Source organism: Podarcis liolepis (genome assembly GCF_965112155.1).
Source record: "Podarcis liolepis genome assembly, chromosome: 15".
Classification (NCBI taxonomy): domain Eukaryota; kingdom Metazoa; phylum Chordata; class Lepidosauria; order Squamata; family Lacertidae; genus Podarcis; species Podarcis liolepis.
In genome coordinates, this window is record NC_139566.1 from 11,808,634 (window position 1) to 11,831,677 (window position 23,044).

At 48.0% G+C, this 23,044-nt stretch overlaps 1 protein-coding gene and 2 long non-coding RNA genes across 3 annotated transcripts in view; 2 read left to right on the forward strand and 1 right to left on the reverse strand.

The window, feature by feature from the left end:
- Positions 1 to 23,044, reverse strand: part of LOC310694567 — a 120,768-nt gene that overhangs the window by 37,851 nt on the left and 59,873 nt on the right. The gene's annotated exons all lie outside the window — the stretch shown is intronic.
- CNIH2 (cornichon family AMPA receptor auxiliary protein 2) overlaps positions 1 to 23,044 on the forward strand; it is a 51,976-nt gene that overhangs the window by 24,900 nt on the left and 4,032 nt on the right. Inside the window, exons 2-5 of the mRNA XM_083477687.1 lie at positions 10,625 to 10,693; positions 17,877 to 17,924; positions 21,266 to 21,378; positions 22,695 to 22,838. Coding sequence (XP_083333813.1) covers positions 10,625 to 10,693; positions 17,877 to 17,924; positions 21,266 to 21,378; positions 22,695 to 22,838 — 374 coding nt within the window. The remainder of the gene's footprint in view (positions 1 to 10,624; positions 10,694 to 17,876; positions 17,925 to 21,265; positions 21,379 to 22,694; positions 22,839 to 23,044) is intronic.
- LOC310694563 lies at positions 2,641 to 5,808 on the forward strand. The gene is made up of 3 exons (XR_014519752.1): positions 2,641 to 2,795; positions 4,165 to 4,939; positions 5,201 to 5,808. It is a non-coding gene; the product is annotated as an uncharacterized lncRNA (long non-coding RNA).

A 23,044-nucleotide genomic window follows, 5' to 3' on the forward strand; every position in this document is an offset into this window, starting at 1 on the left:
TAAATAGTTAAAAACAACCATTTGAACATTCCAAAGATAATGGAAATCAACGATGATAAGAACCAGATTAAAATACATGCAATGTTCTATATGCCCAGGTAGGCTTGCCTTAAAAAAAATCCCTTTGGCAGGGTCCGAAAGCAGTACAACAAAGGTGCCTTTCTAAATGTCAATAGGCAGGGAGTTCCAAAGTGCTGGGTGCTGCCACACAATAAAAGATTGGCTTCTTATAAATGCAGAATGAGTATTATGCAGCACCTGGAACAGGGCTAGTTCTTCAGAGTGGACATATAAGGTGTCAAGGGGTTTATATGTTTGGGTAAGGCAAATTGAGAGAGCAATTGGTTTGTATATACAGTGGTACCTCGGGTTAAGTACTTAATTTGTTCTGGAGGTCCGTTCTTAACCTGAAACTGTTCTTAACCTGAAGAACCACTTTAGCTAATGGGGCCTCCTGCTGCCGCCGCGTGATTTTTGTTCTCATCCTGAAACAAAGTTCTTAACCTGAAGCACTATTTCTGGGTTAGCGGAGTCTGTAACCTGAAGTGTATGTAACCTGAAGCGTATGTAACCTGAGGTACATACCTGAGGTATGAGAGTTAGTTAAAGCTTCCTGGCATAAAGCTAGCGAGAAAGGAGGCTGAACGCTGTTGTGGATGCTCAGGGCTGCCATCAAGGAGGGTATAGGTGAGGTGCTTGTACTGGGCCTGGTCTCTGGAGAGTCCTGGCACCAGCACCACAACACAGCTGCCCCACTTACTTGCAAATTGCATTAGCTGACCCAGCAGGAGGAATCCATTTAACGCACCCGGCAGCTGCAAGGACAAGTTTCAGAGCGAGGCGAAGGAGCCCTTGAAGGAGCTCAGGAGAGCCCCTCTCGGCCCAAACCCAACCCTCTCCACTCCAGAGAAAGATGGCAGGCCAGGCTTGTTCTCGGGAGGGGCCCATGCCCCTCTGCCCCATGGCTGCTGCCCCACTTAGTTGTGAGCTGCACGAGGCAAGCATGTCAATTCAGCTGCAGATAAGGGTTGGTTTTCTGCACCTTCGTGTTTGTGAGCAGGAAAACCTGTATCATCCTATACAGCCACATTTGTTTGCATGTGGTATAATTTGTGTGTGTATGTGGGGGGTATTCATCAAAGTTTTACCCAGAGTAGACCTATTAAAGTTAATGGACCTACGTTAGCAGTGCCAGATTACCAAACAGACAGAGTAGGCACCGGCCTATGGACCTCCTGCCTTTTAGAGGCCCTGCCACAATGGATCAAAATAATACTGATTTGCTCTTGAAAGAAAATAAAAAATGTATTAGGAGATAATTTGCAAAGGGCCCCCCGAGATTTCTAGGGGCCTCCACAGGGTTTAATCTGGCACTGTACATTAGTCATCTCCATTACTTTCAATAGGTCTACTCTGGGTAGGACTAACATTGGATACAACCCATATTCCCCCGCTAGTTATAGGAAAGAGCATAGGCTGTGACTTTATACCAAGCCGAACGATCCATACCTGTAGCTTAATATTGTCCAGTTTGCACCTATCACTAAACCATGGTTAATGTAAACCATGGTTAAAGGTGAGGCATCTGGCAGACGATTACCTAAACTTTGGTTCATTGTGTCACAGAATAGTTTAAAATTGACAGCAACCAAGCCTTGAGAGACGTCTGAACTTTTGCCTCCCTTTTCTCACAGCTCTGCAGATTTGGGGCATTGATGGCTCCTTAGCCATAGCTAAAGAGGTCACGGTCTGTGATCCCATGTATTGCTAAGCCATGCTTAACCTTAAGTATGGTTGATAAGCCAACTAGAAAACCTCGGTTAACAAGCTGCTTTTAACCATAATTAATAAACCTTAGTTAAGATGGTGGGCTGGGTTCGCACAGAACAATAAGCCATGGTTTCTTAAATCACAGTTTAATAAACCATGGTTTAGCATTGGTACTACTTTCTTGGGCCTACCTGGAGATGCTTGGGATTGGGCAGGTGGTCTCCCGCTGAGCTACAGCTCCTCCAAGAAGACAGAGCTCACACAGGCAGCCCCCTCCCCAGGTTTCCCTGCGGCCCTCATTCCATGTATAAATGTTGGATTCCATCGCCAGTGTTGGCTGGCGACCATTGGACAGAATGCAGGGAGCCCAACAGCAGGTGGCTCCAGAGGCAATGACAGGCAGAGCTGGCTAATTCTAGTTTTATCCTGTAGTGGTTTGGAGTTACTCGTGCGTAAACTGTCCCCTTTTGGAGCTTGGCTGCCTGGGTTAAACCGTCCTGACTGCTCAGCCCATCTCAGCGTGGCTGCCTCAGTCGCTCGCAGAATCTGTCTGTGGGCGTTTCTTAAACCGTTGCCAGCATAAGAGTTGTTTGACTCCCAATCGTCTCCGCCTCTCATTGCGCGGGAGTCTCCTGCGCAAGGAGGGCGTGGGTAGTGGAGGACCAGGGCTCTCCTCACTGACTTCCAAGGAAGAATCCCGGAGCCCTTCCACCTCTTCTCCCATTTGCTCTCCTGGCTCCTTGGTGTTATGCTGATTTCCTTCCCCCTCCATCAAGCTGCGTCTCCCCCTAGTGCTTGTACCTTCCCCTGCAGAATCGGAGAGCCTCTCCTTCGCCTGTTGCTCTGATGTCAGTTTCCTGACATCCCCCCATCCTCCTCTTTAGGTTATTAAAAATAACCTAAAAGCTTTTGTTGGGCTCCTTTGCCCAGACTGCCAGGAGAACTCTCAAGGGGGCTGTCATAATTAACAGTTCAACAATGAGATGAAGGAGGAGGAAGCTGACCAGCTGGGACAACTCCCTGGAGTAAGTAAGAAGGCAGGCAGGTAGAGGCTGGCTGAGGTCCCTAATGGGCCACTCTACAAAGTGCACAACGCCTTTACAAAGGATCAGAAGGCAAGTCCCTGCTCCTGAGGAGATTACAATCAAAAATCTGATGACAACAGAGGCGAGGGCGACCAGGGGAAGGACGTACACTTATTATTACAGTGGTGCCTCGCAAGACAAAATGAATCCGTTCCGCGAGTCTCTTCATCTGGCGGTTTTTTCGTCTTGCGAAGCAACCCTATTAGCGGCTTAGCGGATTAGTGCTATTAGCAGTTTAGCGGCTATTAAAGGCTTAGCGGCTATTAAAGGCTTAGCGGCTATTAAAGGCTTAGCGGATTAGCGGCTAAAAGGCTATTAGCGGCTTAGCGGCTTAGAAAAAGGGGGGGAAGCGGGGGGAAATCGGAACACTCGCAAGACGTTTTCGCCTTGCAAAGCAAGCCCATAGGGAAAATCGTCTTGCGAAGCAGCTCAAAAACGGAAAACCCTTTCGTCTAGCGGGTTTTCCGTCTTGCGAGGCATTCGTCTTGCGGGGCACCACTGTATTTATGTGGACTCCGGCAGAGTTTCAAGTGGAAGACTAAGCAGTTGGCCGTGCCAAACGTTTCAAAGAACAATAATGAATTTTTAAGAGTGGTAAATGACGGATTAATGCATTGTGTGGTGTTGGGACCCTGTTCCTGTTCCCCAATCACTGGAACTCATTGTTCAGCAAGCCCTCTGGCTTCTGAAAGCACTGATAATACAGGCGGATGTCTTCAGTGTTACCTAGCGTTTTTAAAATCCAGATTCCCAAGAAGCTAATAGCTGTCTTGACTTTGTATATCCCCCCTCCTTCTAAAAGCCCTCTAAAGCTAGGGCTGCCATACATCTAGAATTCCCTGGACATAACTGGGATTTTAAAGGCGGAATTGACATCCGGGGGGGGGGGGAGTTTTTCGAAAGGCTGCCTTTTGCCCTAAAAATTGCATTTTTTTAGCTCAACAACTTTTGGGGTGCCCTGGTTTTTACTTTTTGAAATACGGCAACCCTGTCTTAAGCTAGCAGCCACCAGCAGCTCACCTCTTGGTGGCAATGAGTCCCAGGGGATGTTGCAATTGCGTAAGAACCTCAGCTCCCAGGGTGCTTTTTATGCAGTGGGCAGAGACCCTCGGTCGAAAGGCTCTGCCGCTCAGCTAGTGATGATGGGGAGGAGACACCTAGCCCCGTGGGCGGCTTCGGCACATGCCAACCGAGCCCTGGGGGCTCTGAGCCAACATCCTCCCCCCCCCCCACTTCCCCATCCCTGCTCTGGAGACTTTGTCACTCTGAAGATCTGGGATGACTCACCCGGTTTGGCTGCTTCCTGTAGGCCTCCTTGTTCCCGAGAAGCTGCTTTGGGTAGGAGACCATATGGCGCTGAAGAGAGGAATGGAGGCACCAGGGGTCGGCACGTTAAGGGAACCTTCTGGGTAATTAAATCCGCCCCCTGAGCTCTGTGAAAGAGGCATGACGTCTGGAAATTTCCTCCGAGGTGGTGGAAAAGAAACATCGGAGCAGAGGATCTTGTGATTTTGAAGGGCGGGGAGTTACGCATAGTGGGAAGCGAGGGGTGAACTGGGCAACCAGAGAATCCTGGGTTATGGCAGCACAGATCAGAATGAGGCCTTCGGATGGAAAGAAAAAACCGCCCTCTTTCTCAGAGTTTGATTAAGACCTTTAGAGGCTCTAAGCACTGAGGAGATTATGGTGCCGCCGCCCCCAACCCAGATATAATTCAAAATAAAACCAATGCTAAACCATAAAACAACATTTTTTTGTGATGAAGCGACATGAAACTTCAGGCATGCCCAAATTGAAATACAGTGGTACCTCTGGTTACGAACTTAATTCCTTCCGGAGGTCGGTTCTTAACCTGAAACCGTTCTTAACCTGAGGTACCACTTTAGCTAATGGGGTCTCCCACTGCCACCGCGCCACCGGGGCACGATTTCTGTTCTCATCCTGAGGTGAAGTTCTTAACCTGAGGTACTACTTCCGGGTTAGCAGAGTCTGTAACCCAAAGTGTTTGTAACCTGAAGTGTTTGTAATCCGAGGTACCACTGTACCTCCTTTCTCAGTTTTCTGACTGCAAAATTCTAAATACTGTATTTTTCGCTCTATAAGACGCACCAGACCACAAGACACACCTAGTTTTTGGAGGAGGAAAACAAGAAAAAAAATATTCTGAATCCCAGAAGCCAGAACAGCAAGAGGGATTGCTGCGCAGTGAAAGCAGCAACCCCTCTTGCTGTTCTGGCTTCTGGGATAGCTGTGCAGCCTGCATTCGCTCCATAAGACGCACACACATTTCCCCTTACTTTTTAGGAGGGAAAAAGTGAGTCTTATAGAGCAAAAAATATGGTAAGTTTGAAGCTGACTCAAAGAAGCCCGTCTGCTTCATGCAAAGGAGGGACAGTGACTCAAGTGTGTCCTGGCACTTTGTTCTCCTCTGAGGGTTTTTCATATACTGAATATTGATAGCTAGGTAGAGATATATAATTAGAATCAGTTGGAATATAATTAGTTGGAAGGGACCACGAGGGTCATGTAGTCCAATTCGCTGCAATGCAGGAATCTTTTGCCTGACGGACTCAGGCCCACAACCCTGAAATTAAGAGTCTTCTGCTCTTCTGGCTGAGCTAAGGGCATGGAATCCATCAATAATAATAATAAAACATGTATTGCAACAATCCAGCATCTGATTTTGTTGCATTATTTCAACCTCCATTAGTAGGGCACCCCCTAGTTCAGTGGTTTTCAACCAGTGTGCCGTGGCACCCTGGGGTGCCTTAAATGTTGGTCAGGGGTGCCGCAGGCAACACTGGACTCTGTTCCTCTTTCCTTCCCTCCCCCCTCTGATTCCTTCTTGTGTCTCTGCCTCTCAAAGGCCTGCACAGCTGTTTGTTGCAGTGGCCCTGGCTACAAGCTGCCCAGGCGAATGGTCCTTCTGGGGCTGGCCAGGGGGTGCTGGTTGCCAGAATCATAGAATCATAGAATCATAGAGTTGGAAGAGACCACAAGGGCCATCGAGTCCAACCCCCTGCCAAGCAGGAAACACCATCAGAGCACTCCTGACATGGTTGTCAAGCCTCTGCTTAAAGACCTCCAAAGTAGGAGACTCCACCACACTCCTTGGCAGCAAATTCCACTGTCAAACAGCTCTTACTGTCAGGAAGTTCTTCCTAATGTTTAGGTGGAATCTTCTTTCTTGTAGTTTGGATCCATTGCTCCGTGTCCGCTTCTCTGGAGCAGCAGAAAACAACCTTTCTCCCTCCTCTATATGACATCCTTTTATATATTTGAACATGGCTATCATATCACCCCTTAACCTCCTCTTCTCCAGGCTAAACATGCCCAGCTCCCTTAGCCGTTCCTCATAAGGCATCGTGAGGCGACCTCAGAGTAAGCAAGCAAGTGGACGAGGGAACCCAGCCAGCCAGTCCTCCAGCCCTTGCTGTTGGGAATGGACAGACTAGTGGGAGGGCAGGCAGGCAGGCACTGCACTGGCCTTTCTTGTGCTTGCTGTGCGCAGTGCCAGCCTGGGAACTGAGCGCCCAGTTCTGAAGAGGAGCCTTTTCCTCATGCAGGCTTGGCAGTACCTGCCGCCGCCACTGCTGCCTCCCAAGGTAAGGTGCTGGCCTCACATTCACCTTTAGCCAGTCTCCTTTGGACCAACGTGGGTGGTGCTGTGGTCTAAACCCCAGAGCCTAGGACTTGCCGATCAGAAGGTCGGCAGTTCGAATCCCCGCGACAGGGTGAGCTCCCATTGTTCGGTCCCTGCTCCTGCCAACCTAGCAGTTCGAAAGCACGTCAAAGTGCAAGTAGATAAATAGGTACCACTCCGGCGGGAAGGCAAACGCCGTTTCCGTGCGCTGCTCTGGTTCGCCAGAAGCGGCTTAGTCATGCTGGCCACATGACCCAGAAGCTGTACGCCGGCTCCCTCGGCCAGTAAAGAGAGATGAGCGCCGCAACCCCAGAGTCGGCCACGACTGGACCTAATGGTCAGGGGTCCCTTTACCTTTGAACCACTATGGCTGGGGGCATCCTCTTCCCAGGCCCCTGTGGGGCAGTGTGAGGAGGCAGCTCTCTTTGGGGTGGGGTGCGGGGCAGCTCAGAGACTATGGGTGGTAGCAGTGACTGCCCAGAGGACGTCCAAGGAGAGGAGGCTGAGGAAACTCTCCACAAGGGAAGGGGGTTCAAAAAAGGGCGAGAGGCTGCCAGCTCTGCAGGCAAGGGGTGACATAACTGGGCTCTGAGCCCCACAGGGGTGCCACAGGAAGAATGTAGTTGGTCGAGGGAGCCGTGGACTCAAAAAGGTTGAAAATTTCTGTCCTAGTTTAGGTGGGAATAAGTACAGTGGTACCTTGGGTTAAGAACTTACAGTGGTGCCCCGCAAGACGAATGCCTTGCAAGACGGAAAACCCGCTAGACAAAAGGGTTTTCCGTTTTTGAGCTGCTTCACAAGACAAATTTCCCTATGGGCTTGCTTTGCAAGACGAAAACGTCTTGCGAGTGTTCCGATTTTTTTCCGCTCCCCCCCCCTTTTTCTAAGCCGCTAATAGCCTTTTAGCCGCTAAGCCTTTAATAGCCGCTAATCCGCTAAACCGCTAATAGCGCTAATCCGCTAATAGGGTTGCTTCGCAAGACAAAAAAACCGCTAAACGAAGAGACTTGCGGAACGGATTAATTTCGTCTTGCGAGGCACCACTGTAATTCGTTCTGGAGGTCCGTTCTTAACCTGAAACTGTTCTTAACCTGAGGTACCACTTTAGCTAATGGGGCCTCCCGCTGCTGCCTCGCCATCGCCACACAATTTCTGTTCTCATCCTAAAGCAAAGCTCTTAACCTGAGGTACTATTTCTGGGTTAGCGGAGTCTCTAACCTGAAGCGTCTGTAACCTGAGGTACCACTGCAATTTTTAAAAAGCAGGAAAATGGGGAAGAGTGCAGAGTGTAAGGAAGTCTAACAAAGTTCTGGTTTTCTCCTCGATGACTACTTGCATGTTTTTGTTTTAAATATCAAATTCTTCCAGATGTTGCAGAGCTACAGCTCCCATCCAACTAGTGGCCTGGGATGGTGGCGGCTGTGGTTCAGCAACATCTGGAGGGCCAAAGGTTCCTCACACCTGGTGTAGACAAGGCTAAGCGTGATGGACTTTGTAGTTATAAATTCCAATGTTGAGATTCAGGGGAGACCCAACAGCCGCCCCCAAATATCAGCAAGAACTGTCGTGTGGAAGATGGGGCTCACTGTTCTCCTTCGCTCCAGAGGCCAGGATAGGAAATTTGAGAGAAGCAATTTAATGTTATTTATTTTTTAATTAAAAGAATGGTGCTGATAAAAAAAGCACAGCTATTTCTCTGTGTAGATAACAATGTGCAAATCACACATGCATCTTACTGATTATTGACGTTTCCCTAAAGGTACATGATGGACTTGAAAATTACAAATGTGCTGTTAATGTGTGGCAATCTACCTGCGGGTTGCATGTTCAAGTGTTGATATTTTTATGAGCTATTCTTAAACATTTTTTTAATTTTCTTTTTTATTGAGTCTCCACCCAGCCCCCTATAAGAGTTGTGAACAATTGTGCAGAAAAACACAGTCATTAGAGAGAATGGAAGTAATAAATAGAAATTTCCAAAACAACTACAGTGTGCGGTGTGTGATTATGGACGCAGATTTTAACAGGGTGCTTTTTAGAGGCGAGATTAACACGGTCACATCGGAAGCCTCTACCCTTTGATCTGGCCCTGGCTGATTCATGTGTGCTTCAGAGTTCGCAAATGACTGAGTAGAAACTAATCTGTCTTTGATGAGGGTGGGAAATTGCATTGTTGGACTTTGGGATTTCAAATTTCAATGGCGTCCTGTGTGATACCAAAATTTGGTGCTCCCACACCTCTCGGCTTCCGTTCTACATCACTGCTGCAGCATCCTCTCGTCTCAGCACCCCATGCAGGTGAACAGGTCATGCTCCCCTAAATCTCCCTTTGATCTTTTTCAATCTGGGGACTGGATCCCCCTTCTGGGCCACTTTCCTGGGGCCAAAAGCTAGTGATGGAAAGAGTCAGAGGAAAAAGTAGGCCAAGCAACGGAAGCAAATTTCCCCTTTGGCTGATAACAACAACGGCATCATCATCATCAGCAATAACAACAACAACAACAACAACATTTCTATGCCACCCTTCATCCGAGGATCACTGGGCAGTTTACAATATAAAAAGACAAAAATGCACGACATAGTAACAAACAAAAACAGTAACACCGCCCCGCCCCCAGTATAAAAGCCCATAGAATGTTTAAGTAGCCAAAGGTCTGGGAGAAGAGTATGTGTTACGAAGGCGCCAGGTGAGCCTCCCTGGGGAGAACATTCCGCAAGCAGGGAGCCACTGCAGAAAAGGCCCTGTTCTCGTCTTGCCACCCTCCGGATGGACCTCTCGCAGAGGCTAGTTTCTGCGCACATGCACACACAGCCCCTTCTGTCCTCCATTCAGGCAAGCGAGAGGCATGATCAGAGTTCAAGGACACATTCCAGCCAGGCAAAAAACACCCGAGGGTGAAAAGCAAGACCGGACAGGGGTTGTGGCCTGGGGAGAGTCCCAAGGGCCTGACAGAAAGGTCTAGAGGGCCACATTTAGGCCACACCCCTGTTCTATGACACAGATGTTAATGATACCTTATTAATTATATATTTATTTAACAAAATTTGCAGCCCGCTTTATCTGTAAACAATAAAAAGTTTAAGCAGGTTGCAAAGAATGTAACATACGTATTAAAATTGTTAATAAAAAAAAGAGATGTTAAAAACATGCTGATTTTTAAAACAATGATAATGTTATGGGCAGTTCAGGTCCATGCACATTTCTTGCAGCTGAATGTCCAGGTGGCCATTGTGGTTGTTTTTAAAATGTAACATCCAAAATGCATCTATTTGTTATCTACCTTTCTGTATTGCTCAGGAGGCAATGGGCGGTTCACAAGCTCATAAAATTTATTTATTAATGCATTTATTTCACGTGATTTATCTACCGCTTGGTTGCAATAAAACTTCAAAGCAGTTTACAAGAAGAATAAAACAATAAAATCATCAGTAAAAAACTTTTGTCTAACACATTCAAATAATAATTTAAGTTAACAATAAACTAAAATCCCGATTTAAAGCACATCAGTTTTCTACAAGTCTGGAGAGGGTTGCCTAAACAAAAATGTTTTAAGCAAGCACTGAATAGAGTACAGCAAAGGTTGTCAATAGGCCGGGAGTTCCGAAGTTTTGGGTTCTGCCACGCTATAAAAGATTGAATTCTTATCAATGCAGAACAAGTATTATGCAACACCTGGAACAGTGCTAATTCCGCAAAATGCCAGAGCTGAAGAATAAAAATAAATAAAGAGAGTGAAATCTGTGGCAGATAAATGCATCTGAAGAATAAAGCTACTGCCAAGTGCAAAACTGTAAAAAAAAAAAGGCACATTTGTTTTATTTTCAAAAGAGAAGGACTGAGCAGGTTCCAAGCCTCCAGATGTATAACTGGTGGGAGCTGCGTCCTTCCTTCTTTGCTCCATCTCCTTGTTCCACTCGCATTGAAAAACTCCTTTGCGCAAGGAAACAGCAGAAGAAAAGCAGAGCCCTGGATATAAGCGAAGCCATTCAATAAACGACAGGAACGTATCCTTGATTTACATAAACACCTGCGTTGGCGCTTGCTGATGCTACAGTTTGATGTTTGCTTCTCATGGCTTGACAGGTCCTCTCAATAATCTCTCTCTCTCCCCCCCCCCCCATTTAGATAATTGCCTTTGACGAATTGCACATGGACTTCAAGAACCCCATCGACCAGGGCAACCCAGCCAGGGCAGTAAGTCTATACATGTCGTGTCAGAGGTGTCTCTGTGTCCCATTCGTTCGCCTTTCCCTGCCTCCAGTCCCATCCTTCGGCAGTCTTCCTCTTTCCCTTGTTGTGCAGAACCAGACCTGGTTTACATTCAGAAACCAGCGAAATGCAAGGCATTTTGACAGGCAGGAAGCATCTGCAGGGGAAGCAGGAGGCAGTGCCTCTCTAGGAGTGTCCTTTCCGGCATCTCAGTGGTAAAGCTCGGCATTCAGAAGGTCCCAAGCTTACTTGTTGGCCTCTCTACTTCAAATTTATTGTGATTTATTTTTGCTTTTTATATCCCACCTTCCCTCCACGGACCTCAGGATGGCGTACTCACTTTCTCTGTGTTATCCTCCCAGCCACCTTGTGAGCTTTGTGGTTGAATGGAGGATTCGAACTCAGGTTCTAAGGGACTGAAGAAAAAGGTTGCAATTTGGGGTTTTAAACTGTGGGGGTAGGACAAGACTGCCTTTCATTTGAAGCGACAGATGAAGATTCAGGGAGGAACCTGGAATACCCTCTGAGGGAAATAAGCGCACACAGAGTACAGAGAGTCACATGTGTTGTCCTGCCCACTTTCCTCACTGGCAATGGCTGCCATTGCCATGTGGCCCCTAGTTGGTTGTCCCCAAGGGGAATCCGGGACCTTTTGCAGTTAGGAAAGTGACAGGGGAGAGTGTTGTGTAATGATTAGAGCATGGGGAGAGACAGTGGTTCGAGTCCCCTCTCATTCATGAAACTCGGCCTAAACCACCTCACAGGGTGGTTGTGAGGACAATAGGGAAAGTGGATAAGAGTCGTGGGAAATAAATGTAAAAAATAAGTAAAAGCAAATCCACTGGAAAGTTTGGGGATGAGTGGAGGCAGTAGGATAGCCATCTTTGAATACCTGGAGGGCTACCTCATAGAAAGGGAGCAAGCTTGCTTTTCTGCTGCCCCGGAGGTAAAGGTCTGCCATGTCGTGGCAGACTCTGGGGTTGCGGCGCTCATCTCGCTTTTTTGGCTGAGGGAGCCGGTATACAGCTGATCATGTGGCCAGCATGACTAAGCCGCTTCTGGCGAACCAGAGCAGCGCATGGAAACGCCGTTTACCTTCCCGCCAGAGCAGTACCTATTTATCTACTTGCACTTCAACGTGCTTTCAAACTGCTAGGTTGGCAGGAGCAGGGACCGAGCAACGGGAGCTCACCCCGTCGCAGGGATTCGAACTGCCGACCATCTGATCGGCAAGCCCCAGGCTCTGTGGTTTAACCCACAGCGCCACCCACATCCCACTGCCCCGGAGGCGAGGATTCAACTGCAGGAAAGGAGATTCTGACTAAACGTTAGCAAGAACTTTCTGATGGTATGAGTTCCAAGGCAGTGGAACGGACTCCCCCAGGAAGTGGTGGACTCTCCTTGATTTTAGGTTTCTGAGCAGAGGTTGGACGGCCACCGCCAGGGGTCCTTTAGCTGTGATTTCTGTATTGCAGGGGACTAGACAACTGACCCTTGGGTCCTTTCCCACCTTACAGTTCTATGATTCTTTATCTTGGTGGATGGATAGGAAAGCTGAGATGCCTGGAAAAGGCTCCAGATTCAGTCCCTGGCATTTCCTAGCAGAGCTGGGGGAGACTGGGTATCTGCCATGAATGCTTAAGTTTAGATTTCTGCATTGCGGGGGGTTGGACTAGATTGCCCTCTAGGGTCCCTCCCAACCCTGCAATTCTATGATTCTATGACCTCCTGTCTGAAACGCTCAAATAAATAATAGGAAAGGCCACCGTGAAGCAAAAAAAATAGCAGCTGTTCAGTTTAAAGCATCATCAAATCACCTCCTCCCCGCAAGGATATATTTGTTCGATAACCCCCACCCTCCAATCTGGGTCTGTAGGGTGAACTCTCAGAGCAGAGACATTGGACCCTCCGGAGAAGGAGGCAGCGGAGGGGGAAGATGGGGTGGGTGGGTGGTGAGGAAAGAGCTGTTTTTGAAAGCTGGCAGGGCTGTTGTACTGCAATTGGGAGGATAAAAGGTGGCTTTCATCCGCCGCTGAAAGAGCACAAAGGAATGGCAGGAGTCGGGAACATTCAGCCATAGGAAACCCTTTGAAATCCCGCCCTGAAAGTGTCGCTCAGCAGCCTCCCCGCAGAAGCAGGGGGAAGCCGCTGCCCCCTCCCCAGCGCTGCGCTGCCTCCCCCGCTCGCACTGCCGCAGACAGGCTGGCGGATGTGCCGGCGCTGTTCGTTCAGAGATAAATATCAGAAGAGGGAAGATATCAGGAGGTTCTCAGACCAAAGGCCCGTCCAGTCTAGGATCTCGTGTCCCCCAACCAGATGTGGATGGGAGTCGGACAAGCGGGACATTGGCATGGCAGCAACAGATCTGGCTCCATCAGCGCTCTCCATCTAAAGCAGCATCACACCACTTTAAACAGCCCCAGAGGATCATGGGAAGTGTCGCTTGTCAAGGGTGCTGAGAGTTGTTAGGAGCAGACGCTTCCTCCCCTCGCAGAACTACAGTTCCCAGAGTCCCCTGGGAAAAGGGCTTCGTTTTTAAACCACTGTGGAATACAATGGTACCTCAGGTTACATATGCTTCAGGTTACAGACTCTGCTAACCCAGAAATAGTGCTTCAGGTTAAGAACTTTGCTTCAGGATGAGAACAGAAATTGTGCTCTGGCGGCGCAGCAGCAGCAGGAGGCCCCATTAGCTAAAGTGGTGCTTCAGGTTAAGAACAGCTTCAGGTTAAGAACGGACCTCCGGAACGAATTAAGTACTTAACCTGAGGTACCACTGTATATAGCTCTGTGTGAGGGGAACAGGTGTCTCCTAACTACTCTCAGCAGCTTTAAAAGTCATGTTTCCCCCCAGAGGATGCTGGGAACTGTAGTTCGCGAAGAGTATGGTTAGGAGGCCCCTGTTCCCCTCACAGAGCTACACATTCCACAGTGGTTTGAAAATGAAGCCTTCTTCCCAGGGAACTCTGGGAGTTGTAGCTCTGTGGGGTGAATTGGGCCCTCCCAACAACTCTCAGCGTGCTTCAGCTCCCATAATTCTTTGGGGGAAGCCATGATTGTTCTAGTGTTATGGTGCTTTTTTAAACGTATAGTGCCGGTGGAGGTACAGTGGTGGGAAACTCTTAAAAAAATAAATGAATGAATCTTTCTTCCATGGGAACTCTGGGAAACTTGCCTACTGTACAAAAGTAAAAATTATATCCATTGCTTCACCTAATTGCTTTTTGCTTCTGGCCCTGACCACAATTGGCATGTGGCCCCCAGAATGTTGCAGTGCGGCCCATGGGGCTGAAAACCATTCCCCAAGGCTGACTTAACGTTTTCAGAATGGGAGCTTTGCACACTTCAAACTCCTGTGCGTCTCTCTGCCAGGACAGGATAGTACGATGCAAGGATTGTCCTACGAAAGAGGGCGATAGAGTTCTCTATTGTCAGACTCCAGCTCCCATCAGCCCCAGCCATGGGCATAGCCAAGGGAGGGCAGGGGGGCAGCAGTGGCAGAGTTTCATGCTCTGGCACTGGGGGGGGGGGCAGAGAGCAGGCGGGGGCAGGGCTGGCACGCATCCAGGGAGCGGGGGGCGCTTTCTGGGGGCGGGGATCGCCCCTCTTCCTCCACCAGTGGGGGCAGCTGCCCCTCATCAAGTAAAACAATAGAAGTACTTAACTAACTGACCAATCACGTCGGTTCTGCCCCCAACAAAATTCCTGGCTATGCCCATGGCCCCGGCCAGCTTTGTCCAGTGGCCTGGAATGATGGGAGCCGTAGTCCAACAGCATCTGGAAGGCCACAGCCCACACCCCTCCCCCTCCCTGGTGCAAAGGTTCTGCAGGTCATTTTTGGCCCACGTTTAATTGGCACCGACAGTTGTTCCTAGTAGGCCGGGAGATGGCATTATATGAGTGAAGTCCACTATCCTCTGAGCTATCCACTTCATAGCATAGTTCAAGTCGGTAGACCGTGAGACTCTTCACCTTAGGGTTGTGGGTTCGAGTCCCACATTGGGTGAAAGATTCCTGCATAGCAGAGGGTTGGATTGGATGATCCTCGTGGTCCCTTCCAACTGTACAATTCTATGAAATGGATGTGCAAGATCAAGGACAGCTTGGTAAGAAAAGTGGAACTTTTCGAACAAGGGAAGGAACTATTAGGTTAGCTCCTGGGCTGTCCCTGATAACTTTCAAACACGAGAGAAAGAGAGAGAGCGCTGGCGCAGTGCCAGGAAGGTGGCACGTCTTCTGGGTTGCCCCCTCCCCTCCCCTCCTGCAAGTATAAATAGTTTTGTTTGACCTCAATTTCTCTCCAGGTGTCACAGGCACCAGAAGAGGAACTCACAGCGCAGGCCAAGGTTAATCTCCCGTCCCCTGTCCCATATCTCTCTTGGGATTCACCATGTGGCCTAGGGGGAGGGAAATTGGGATTTTGGCAAGTGGACAAAATGGCCTCATGAGCTAATTTGGACAGGTGGGTGGGGACGGCCAACTGCCAATCATTCCTGACGTCACAATGACACCGGGTTCAGTTTTTGTGCCTCAAGTGACTGTCGGGGCTCGGCAGAACCACATGCAAATGGGACACCCAGCCAATATTTTGGGATGGGGGCCACGACCCTCACATGTGAATTACCTGACATTTGGAAGGTACGCTGTTTGAGAGTTTGGCTCAGCAAAGCACCCCACAATCAGCTGTGGGGCAGGTAAAACAATGGCTCGGCCTAGAAAGGGTTTGCTGGTACTGGCAATGAGCTGATTGGTGGCACCTGCAAAACCCTGCGCAAGAGGGCTTTTTGAAAAGGCCTCTGCAAGGCCCGACTATCCGTCTCGGCAGAGCCCCTTTCAAAGCACAAGATGGCAGGAACAGAACTGGCTGGCTAGATCGGAAAAAGGGGTTCAGGCTTGAAGGAGAATGGCAGGGTTCATGGGTCAGCGCCGAAGGGTGTCTCTGCATGGAGCCACTGCTCTTGACCTCCCAAACGATGCGGGTCAGGATTTGAAGGGCTGCCGCCAGGGCTTACAAAATAATTACCACCAATTAGTTAAAAAATACAATTTTGGGATTAAGGGGCTGCAAACCAGATAAGGACAGAGCGCTGGATAAATGCGATTTTTGAACGGTTCATTATCCCCGTTCGCTGACAGATTTATTCCCCACGCACCCAGAGGATTACACGGTGTGTTGCGTTTTGAGAAAAGCAACCCGATGGGCTGCCTGTTCACACTTCCGGTTCAGATTGCGGTGCTGGTGCCAGGATTCGGCCTCTGAGGGTCAGCAGCCTTGTCAGATTCCTATGTAGCATGGAGAACTTTGCATCTTTCGCTCCAGCAGTGGCGAAGAATAAATAGCTGGATCCGACTCTCTTCTTCTTTTTTTAATTTAAAAATGCCTGCTTTGGTTTGAAAAAAATATTTTGTGCATGTTGGTTAGCCCCTCCCCCCCCCCAGTTGCTTTAGGGCTTCTTGTACAGTGGTACCTCGGGTTAATAACTTAATTCACTCTGGAGGTCCGTTCTTAACCTGCAACTGTTCTTAACCTGAGGTACCAGTTTAGCTAATGGGGCCTCCCGCTGCCACCACGCCGCTGCTGTGCAATTTCTGTTCTCATCCTGACTCAAAGTTCTTAACCTGAGGTAATATTTCTAGGTTAGCGGAGTCTGTAACCTGAAGCGTTTGTAACCCGAGGTACCACTGTACAAGAAGCCCTAAAGCAACTGGGGGGGGAGGGGCTAACCAACATGCACAAAATATTTTTTTCAAAGGATAGTTTGTATGTTGTTCTAAATTCCTTTGGGAGTAAAGATAGCGGGAAAATATAATCTCTGTGGTCAGAGTGTCAGACTAGGACCTGGGAGACCAGAGTTCAGATTCCCATGTGGCCATGAAGCTCATGGGATCACCTTGGCAGCCTAGCCTACCTTACAGGGCCATTGTGGGGATTAAATGAGGAGGAAGACACCCACTTAACCCTCTTTGAGAACCTTGGAGAAAAAGGTGGGATATAAATTTGTGTGTGTGTATACAGTGGTACCTTAGGTTAAGAACTTTATTTGTTCTTGAGGTCCGTTCTTAACCTGAAACTGTTCTTAACCTGAGGTACCACTTTAGCTAATGGGGCCTCCCACAATTTCTGTTCTCATCCTGAAGCAAAGTTCTTAACCCAAGGTACTACTTCTGGGTTAGCAGAGTCTGTAACCTGAAGTGTCTGTAACCCGAGGTACCACTGTATATATAACCCCTACTCTCAGTAGACCTATTCAAAAGAGTCTACTCTGAGTAAGACCAACATTATATATATGTGTGTGTGTGTGTGTGTTGCTTTTTACCCCCCCCCCCATGAACTCTAAGCAACTTGTGGAAAACAAAGATTAAGAATAGATAAAAAGGAAGGAGAAACCCAACCTAAAATGGTCATATTAAAAGTACTCCTGGAGATGCCAGGGATTGAACCTGCGACCTTCTGCATGTGAGGCAGAAGCTGTGGCGCTGAGTTATGGCCCACCCCCTAAAAATAGAGGAAGATTCCCCTTCTCATGGTTCTAGATGGGCTGGTTTAAAAAGGAGCCCAGGAAGCTGTGTTATACTGGGTCAGACCACTGGTCCTTCTAACTCAGTTTTGTTGACACTGACTGGCAGCCTCCTGACTTGGAGAGTTCCATGGGTTGAACCCGGGGCCTTCTGTAGGCAAAGCAGGTGTTCTGCTGCTGAACCACGGCCACTCCCCACATCAGAAGGCTTTTGCAGGGCAATCTTAGCAGAAGCACAAAAACATTTAGGGGGGTGGGAAGACCAAAGGAATGGGGAACAGGAAATGACCCACGGCCCAATAAGGACTCATCAGCAGGCTCACTGGGTGTGGAATGCTGACTGTTGGGGGGTGGGAATGGAAATGGAGGAGGAACGGAATGGAGTATCCAGGAAACGGGCCAATCTGCCTGGTTAGCTGGCACCCACAATAGGAGGACTTTGCGCTGCAACATTCTGTTGCTGTTCAAACCCCCCCCCCCTCCAACCTCCCCCTATACAAATCCTTACAGAGATATTTAATGTTCTCTGGTTACATCCCTGAGGATCCATCGACTCTCCCCCTATCCTCCCCCTCCTCCCTCCATCTTACCCAGTTGCTCCCCTAGCAGTTTGACTAGTGTTTATTCCATTTTTTTATTTCTGTACTTAGAGAGAGAGGTTGAAAAACATCGAACGCATCTGTTGCCTCTTGAGAAAGGTGAGTGCCTTTTTGCCTCTTTGTCTGCCTGGTATCTTTCACCCTCATTTAACCTTTTCCCTTTGAGAACCGTATGACACTCTCATCTCCCTGATGGGCAAACCTGTCAATTCCAGTTCCCCTTGGCTTCTCATCTTTCTGATGTTAAGGTCAGTCCTCCACATCAGTTTGTGATTCCCGCCCCCTCCCCCAAATTTCATGAAAATTCATCAGCAGTTTAGTGCAAATTTTCTTCTAATACACACATTTTTCTGTCCCATTTTGCTCAATATATCTATGCTCTTGCAAGCAGTTCTCCCTAAAACAGCCCATTTTTCTACGTTAGTTTCATTAATATATGCATTTATATGCACATGTTTTTTGCACTTTTGCCTACTATAAATGTTTTTGCAAAGCATGTTTTCCATAATATTTGTATTTCCCCAGATATAATGCATTTTGTATGTTATTTTCATGTACACACACACACACCTCATTTTCAGCACCCCTTAAGGTAAAGGTAAAGGGACCTCTGACCATTAGGTCCAGTCGTGACCGACTCTGGGGTTGCGGCGCTTATTTCGCTTTATTGGCCAAGGGAGCCGGCGTACAGCTTCCGGGTCATGTGGCCAGCATGACTAAGCCCTTTCTGGCGAACCAGAGCAGCGCACGGAAACGCCGTTTACCTTCCCGCCGGAGCGGTACCTATTTATCTACTTGCACTTTGACGTGTTTTCGAACTGCTAGGCTGGCAGGAGCAGGGACCGAGCAACGGGAGCTCACTCCGTTGTGGGGATTCGAACTGCCGACCTTCTGATCAGCAAGTCCTAGGCTCTGTGGTTTAACCCACAGCGCCACCCGTGTCCCTTTGGCACCCCTTACCTTACCCTATAAAAAGTATTATTCAGACTAGCAGTTTGCATGACCCACTAAGGAAGATAACAACACAATAAAATCCAAAACAATAACAATTAATTGCACAGCTATTTAAAATGTGATTAAAACTCTTTAGTTTAATTAATTCAACAAAATGGATGGGCTGGAGTCAGTGATAACCAGCTTTCCAAAGTCTGGTAGTCATTCACACCTCCAGTGCCCCTCTGCCACCCCCTTGCCTCTGAGCATGCTCCCCCAAGTAATCCCACCGCCTGCCAGAGGGCACCACTGCCCAATTTGGGAACCACTGTTGGCATTTTTCTACACATTGTTAAGAGAAATTCATGGCAAACCTTGGAGAGGTGCAAATTTCTAAGGCTGTGTTTTGGGCCACAAAATATTGGGAAGTATTAATTAGTGCAATTCAACTTTAAATGCAAACAGAGTCAAATTTCTACCCCCACCCACGTCACACTTTGGGATGATCCTCCAAAGCATCTTTAACTCTGGCACCCAAGGGTGTCAGTTGACGAGCCATAACAGATGATCCACAAACTCCAGCGGGTGCAGAATGCTGCGGTGAGACTCCTTACGGGGTCCTCACTGTGGGATCACATTCACCCGGTGCTATACCAGCTCCACTGGCTCCCGGTGGAGTACAGGATCAGGTTCAAGGTGCTGGTTTTAACTTTTAAAGCCCTGTACAGCTTAGGAGCCGCGTACCTACGGGACCGCCTCTCCTGGTATGTCCCACGGAGGACCTTACGGTCTTCAAATAAAAACATCTTGGAGATCTTGGGCCACAGGGAGGTTAGGCTGGCCTCAACCAGAGCAAGGGCTTTTTCAGCTGTGGCTCTGATCTGGTGGAACGTTCTGTCACAAGAGACTAGGGCCCTGCGGGACTTGACATCTTTCCCCAGGGCCTGCAAAACAGAGTTGTTCCACCAGGCCTTTGGCCAGGCCACAGCCTGACCCCCTCCTTTGGCAATCCTCACAGAACTCTAGCCAAATGGTTGCCATTAATTTGATTTGAACTGATTTTATAATGAACTGATTTTAGAATGTTGTATTATTTTTTTACTGTTGTTAGCCGCTCTGAGCCCGGCTTCGGCTGGGGAGGGCGGGATATAAATAAAATTGTGTTGTTGTTGTTGTTGTTGTTGTTGTTGTTATTTGCTCCCACTTTACCATTCTCCCCCCTCTTTCTGATGTTCTTGATATGCATGCTGCTGTTTACGCATCCAAAACCGGGATAGCTCAGTCAGTAGAGCACGGGACTCCTGATGAAAGGGTTGTGGGTTTGAGCCCAACGCTGGGCAGAAGATTCCTTCATTGCACAGCATCCTCGTACATGACCCTCGTGGTCCCAACTCTACAGTTCTGTGACTCTGTGAAAACCGCCCCACCCATGCAACAAGGGGGTTATCAGCAGACATGTGGGAAGAAGCTGGAGCTTTGCAGGATTACAAAAAAAAGTTAGGAAGAATACTCTAAAGGGGTGGTGAGCCCCCCAAAACTGTCCAGTGAGGACTGAGTATATTCAGTGGCTACAGAATGCTGACTGATGGAGGGGAGGTGGGAAAAAAAAGACATGGAAGGAGAATAGAATGTAGTGACTAGGGAATCTAGAATAGGGAGGGCAGTTCTCACTTGTCAAGCCCAAGGGCACACCTACACCCATTTAAAGCACTGTGATACCACATAATAATAATAATAATAATAATAATAATAATAATAATAATAATAATAGTTGTTATTTTATTATTTATACTCCGCCCATCTGGCTGGATTTCCCCAGCCACTCTGGGCGGCTTCCAACAGAATATTAAAATACAATAACCTATTAAACATTAAAAGGTTCCCTAAACAGGGCTGCCTTCAGATGTCTTCTAGAAGTCTGGTAGTGTCTTTGACATCTGGTGGGAGTGCATTCTACAGGGCGGGTGCCACTACCAAGAAGGCCCTCTGCCTGGTTCCCTGTAACTTGGCTTCTCACAGTGAGGGAACCGCCAGAAGGCCCTTGGTGCTGGACCTCAGTGTCTGGGCAGAATGATGATGGTGGAGATGCTCCTTTAAGAGTCATGTCCTCCCCACAAAGAACCCTGGGCACTGTTGCTTGTTAAGGCTGCTGAGAGTTGTTAGGACACCCTTCCTAGAGCTACATTTCCCATAGTGGTTTAACAACCCACCCATCTTTCCAGAAGAGCTGTAGCAAAAGAAGGGTGCCCAGGTGCCCTACTTTCCAGTTCTATGTTCGAAGGACTTCTCTGCTTGCAGGTCTTTAGGGTCTAAATCTGGTGGGCAGGGTGGGGGGAATTGGCCCACAGGCTCGGGAAGATGGGAGTTGTAGTCCCAACAACATTTGTGGGACACCAGGTTTTGGGGGAGGCTGTTTTTAATAGGTTCTTTTATCTGCTGTCTGTCGCACTGAGTGCAATATGTGCCCAAAATAGCCTCCCTTTTTGACCAGAGGGTTTCTCTTGCAGCTCGTCGTTCCCGAATATTCCATCCATGGCCTTTTCTGCCTGATGTTTCTCTGTGCAGCTGAATGGGTGACTTTGGGACTTAATATCCCGCTGCTTTTCTACCACTTGTGGAGGTGAGGCTGAACACCAACATGGCCTAAACACCCCCCAGTGCTTCCATGCTGCAGTTCACGACAGGGAGATTGTAGCCTTCCACATGTTGTCGAACTGCAACTCCCTCCAGCCCTCGCCATTGGACATCCTGGCTGGGGGAGGCAGGAATTGGAGGCCAGCAATATCTGGAGGTTCGTCGTCCCTGGTTTACAGCACTGGGAAGTAGTTTAACACCAGAATCAATTTCTACAGCCGCCAGGAAGACACTCAAATCTTTCACTTCTGTTTTCAGTTAACCACAGTTTAGTGTTGCTGTACATCCAAACCGTAAACTGTGGTTATTTTTTTAACTTGGATTTGTTTGAAACAAGCCAGCTTCAGAGATCATAATTTGAATCTGGCTTATTTCAAGCAAACCACAGCCACGGTTTTGGCAGTTTCAGACAACACAAGATGAATTGCAATTAATTACAAATGGAAACTGTAGCCGATATATAACTTAACGTTAAAAGAAAGGAAAGTTGGCTTCTTCATTTTTTGAAATAACACCTGGATTCCAGGATTTATTGTGTTGGGTGCTGAACTGAAGTTTGGATGAAATTAAAAACAAAAATACACACACACATATACCATAAAACCTGACACAGGTTTTTAAATTGTGTTAGCTGTGAAACTTGACCTGTTTGCAAAACATAAATAAATAGCTTTAGGGGATCATCTCATTCCCTGCACTGGGACAAACCTGTAAGGATAGTTAGATTATAGTCTATTTCTGTACATCTCTGTAGGTTTGAAGTTGCAGCCCAGGAAATTGATGCTTATAGAAACTTGTGCAGGAGGGAGGATGCAGGAAGCAGGAGGGGAAGGAAGATTGCCCTTTGCCAGCAGAAATGAAATATTTAAATTGTATCATTAGACCATACCTGCGCCATGTTTCTGGGTCTGAGAAAACAGGAAGCTGACGTATACCCAGACTATTAATCCCCCTAACTCACAATTATCTACTTTGGGGCCCTCCAAGTTGTTGGACTCCAACTTCCATCAGCTCCAGCCAGCATGGCCAACAGTTGAGAATCCCACAAGGTGACAGGTTTCCCACCCCTAGCCTTGGAGGAAAGGCAGGGTGAATTGTAGTAATAAATAATGCCTAACTGATCAGGGAACACCTTTTTTTGCATATGTCTTATCAAGAGGTTTTCAATAAATGAATCTAAGCAATGAATTGGCTCAAATGTAGCAGATCTTCTTTAAAACAACCACCACCTCCACGAGATGAAAATTTAGGGAAGAGATTGGACATTTTCACTCACCTCTTTCCTCCCCACCTGCCCTCCAGGTACTTCCACCGCCCAGCAGATGGCTCAGAAGTGATGTACGACGCCGTCTCCATCATGAATGCCGATATCTTAAACTACTGTCAGAAAGAATCGTGGTGCAAACTGGCCTTTTACCTGGTGTCATTCTTCTATTACCTGTACAGGTGAGCTTCGTGTGGTCAGCTCTGATTTTAGAGAGAAGTTGGTGGGGGGGGGGGTTTTGCTGCAGACTCACTATGCACAGTAACAATCTGCTGTATAGAGGATCTTTAGGGCACAATCTTTGAGATCCATGGGGCTGCAGATTTAACTGGGCTTTAGTAAAGGCGATCCTGTCTCTCCATTTCTGTGCAAATCCTTAAAATGAGAA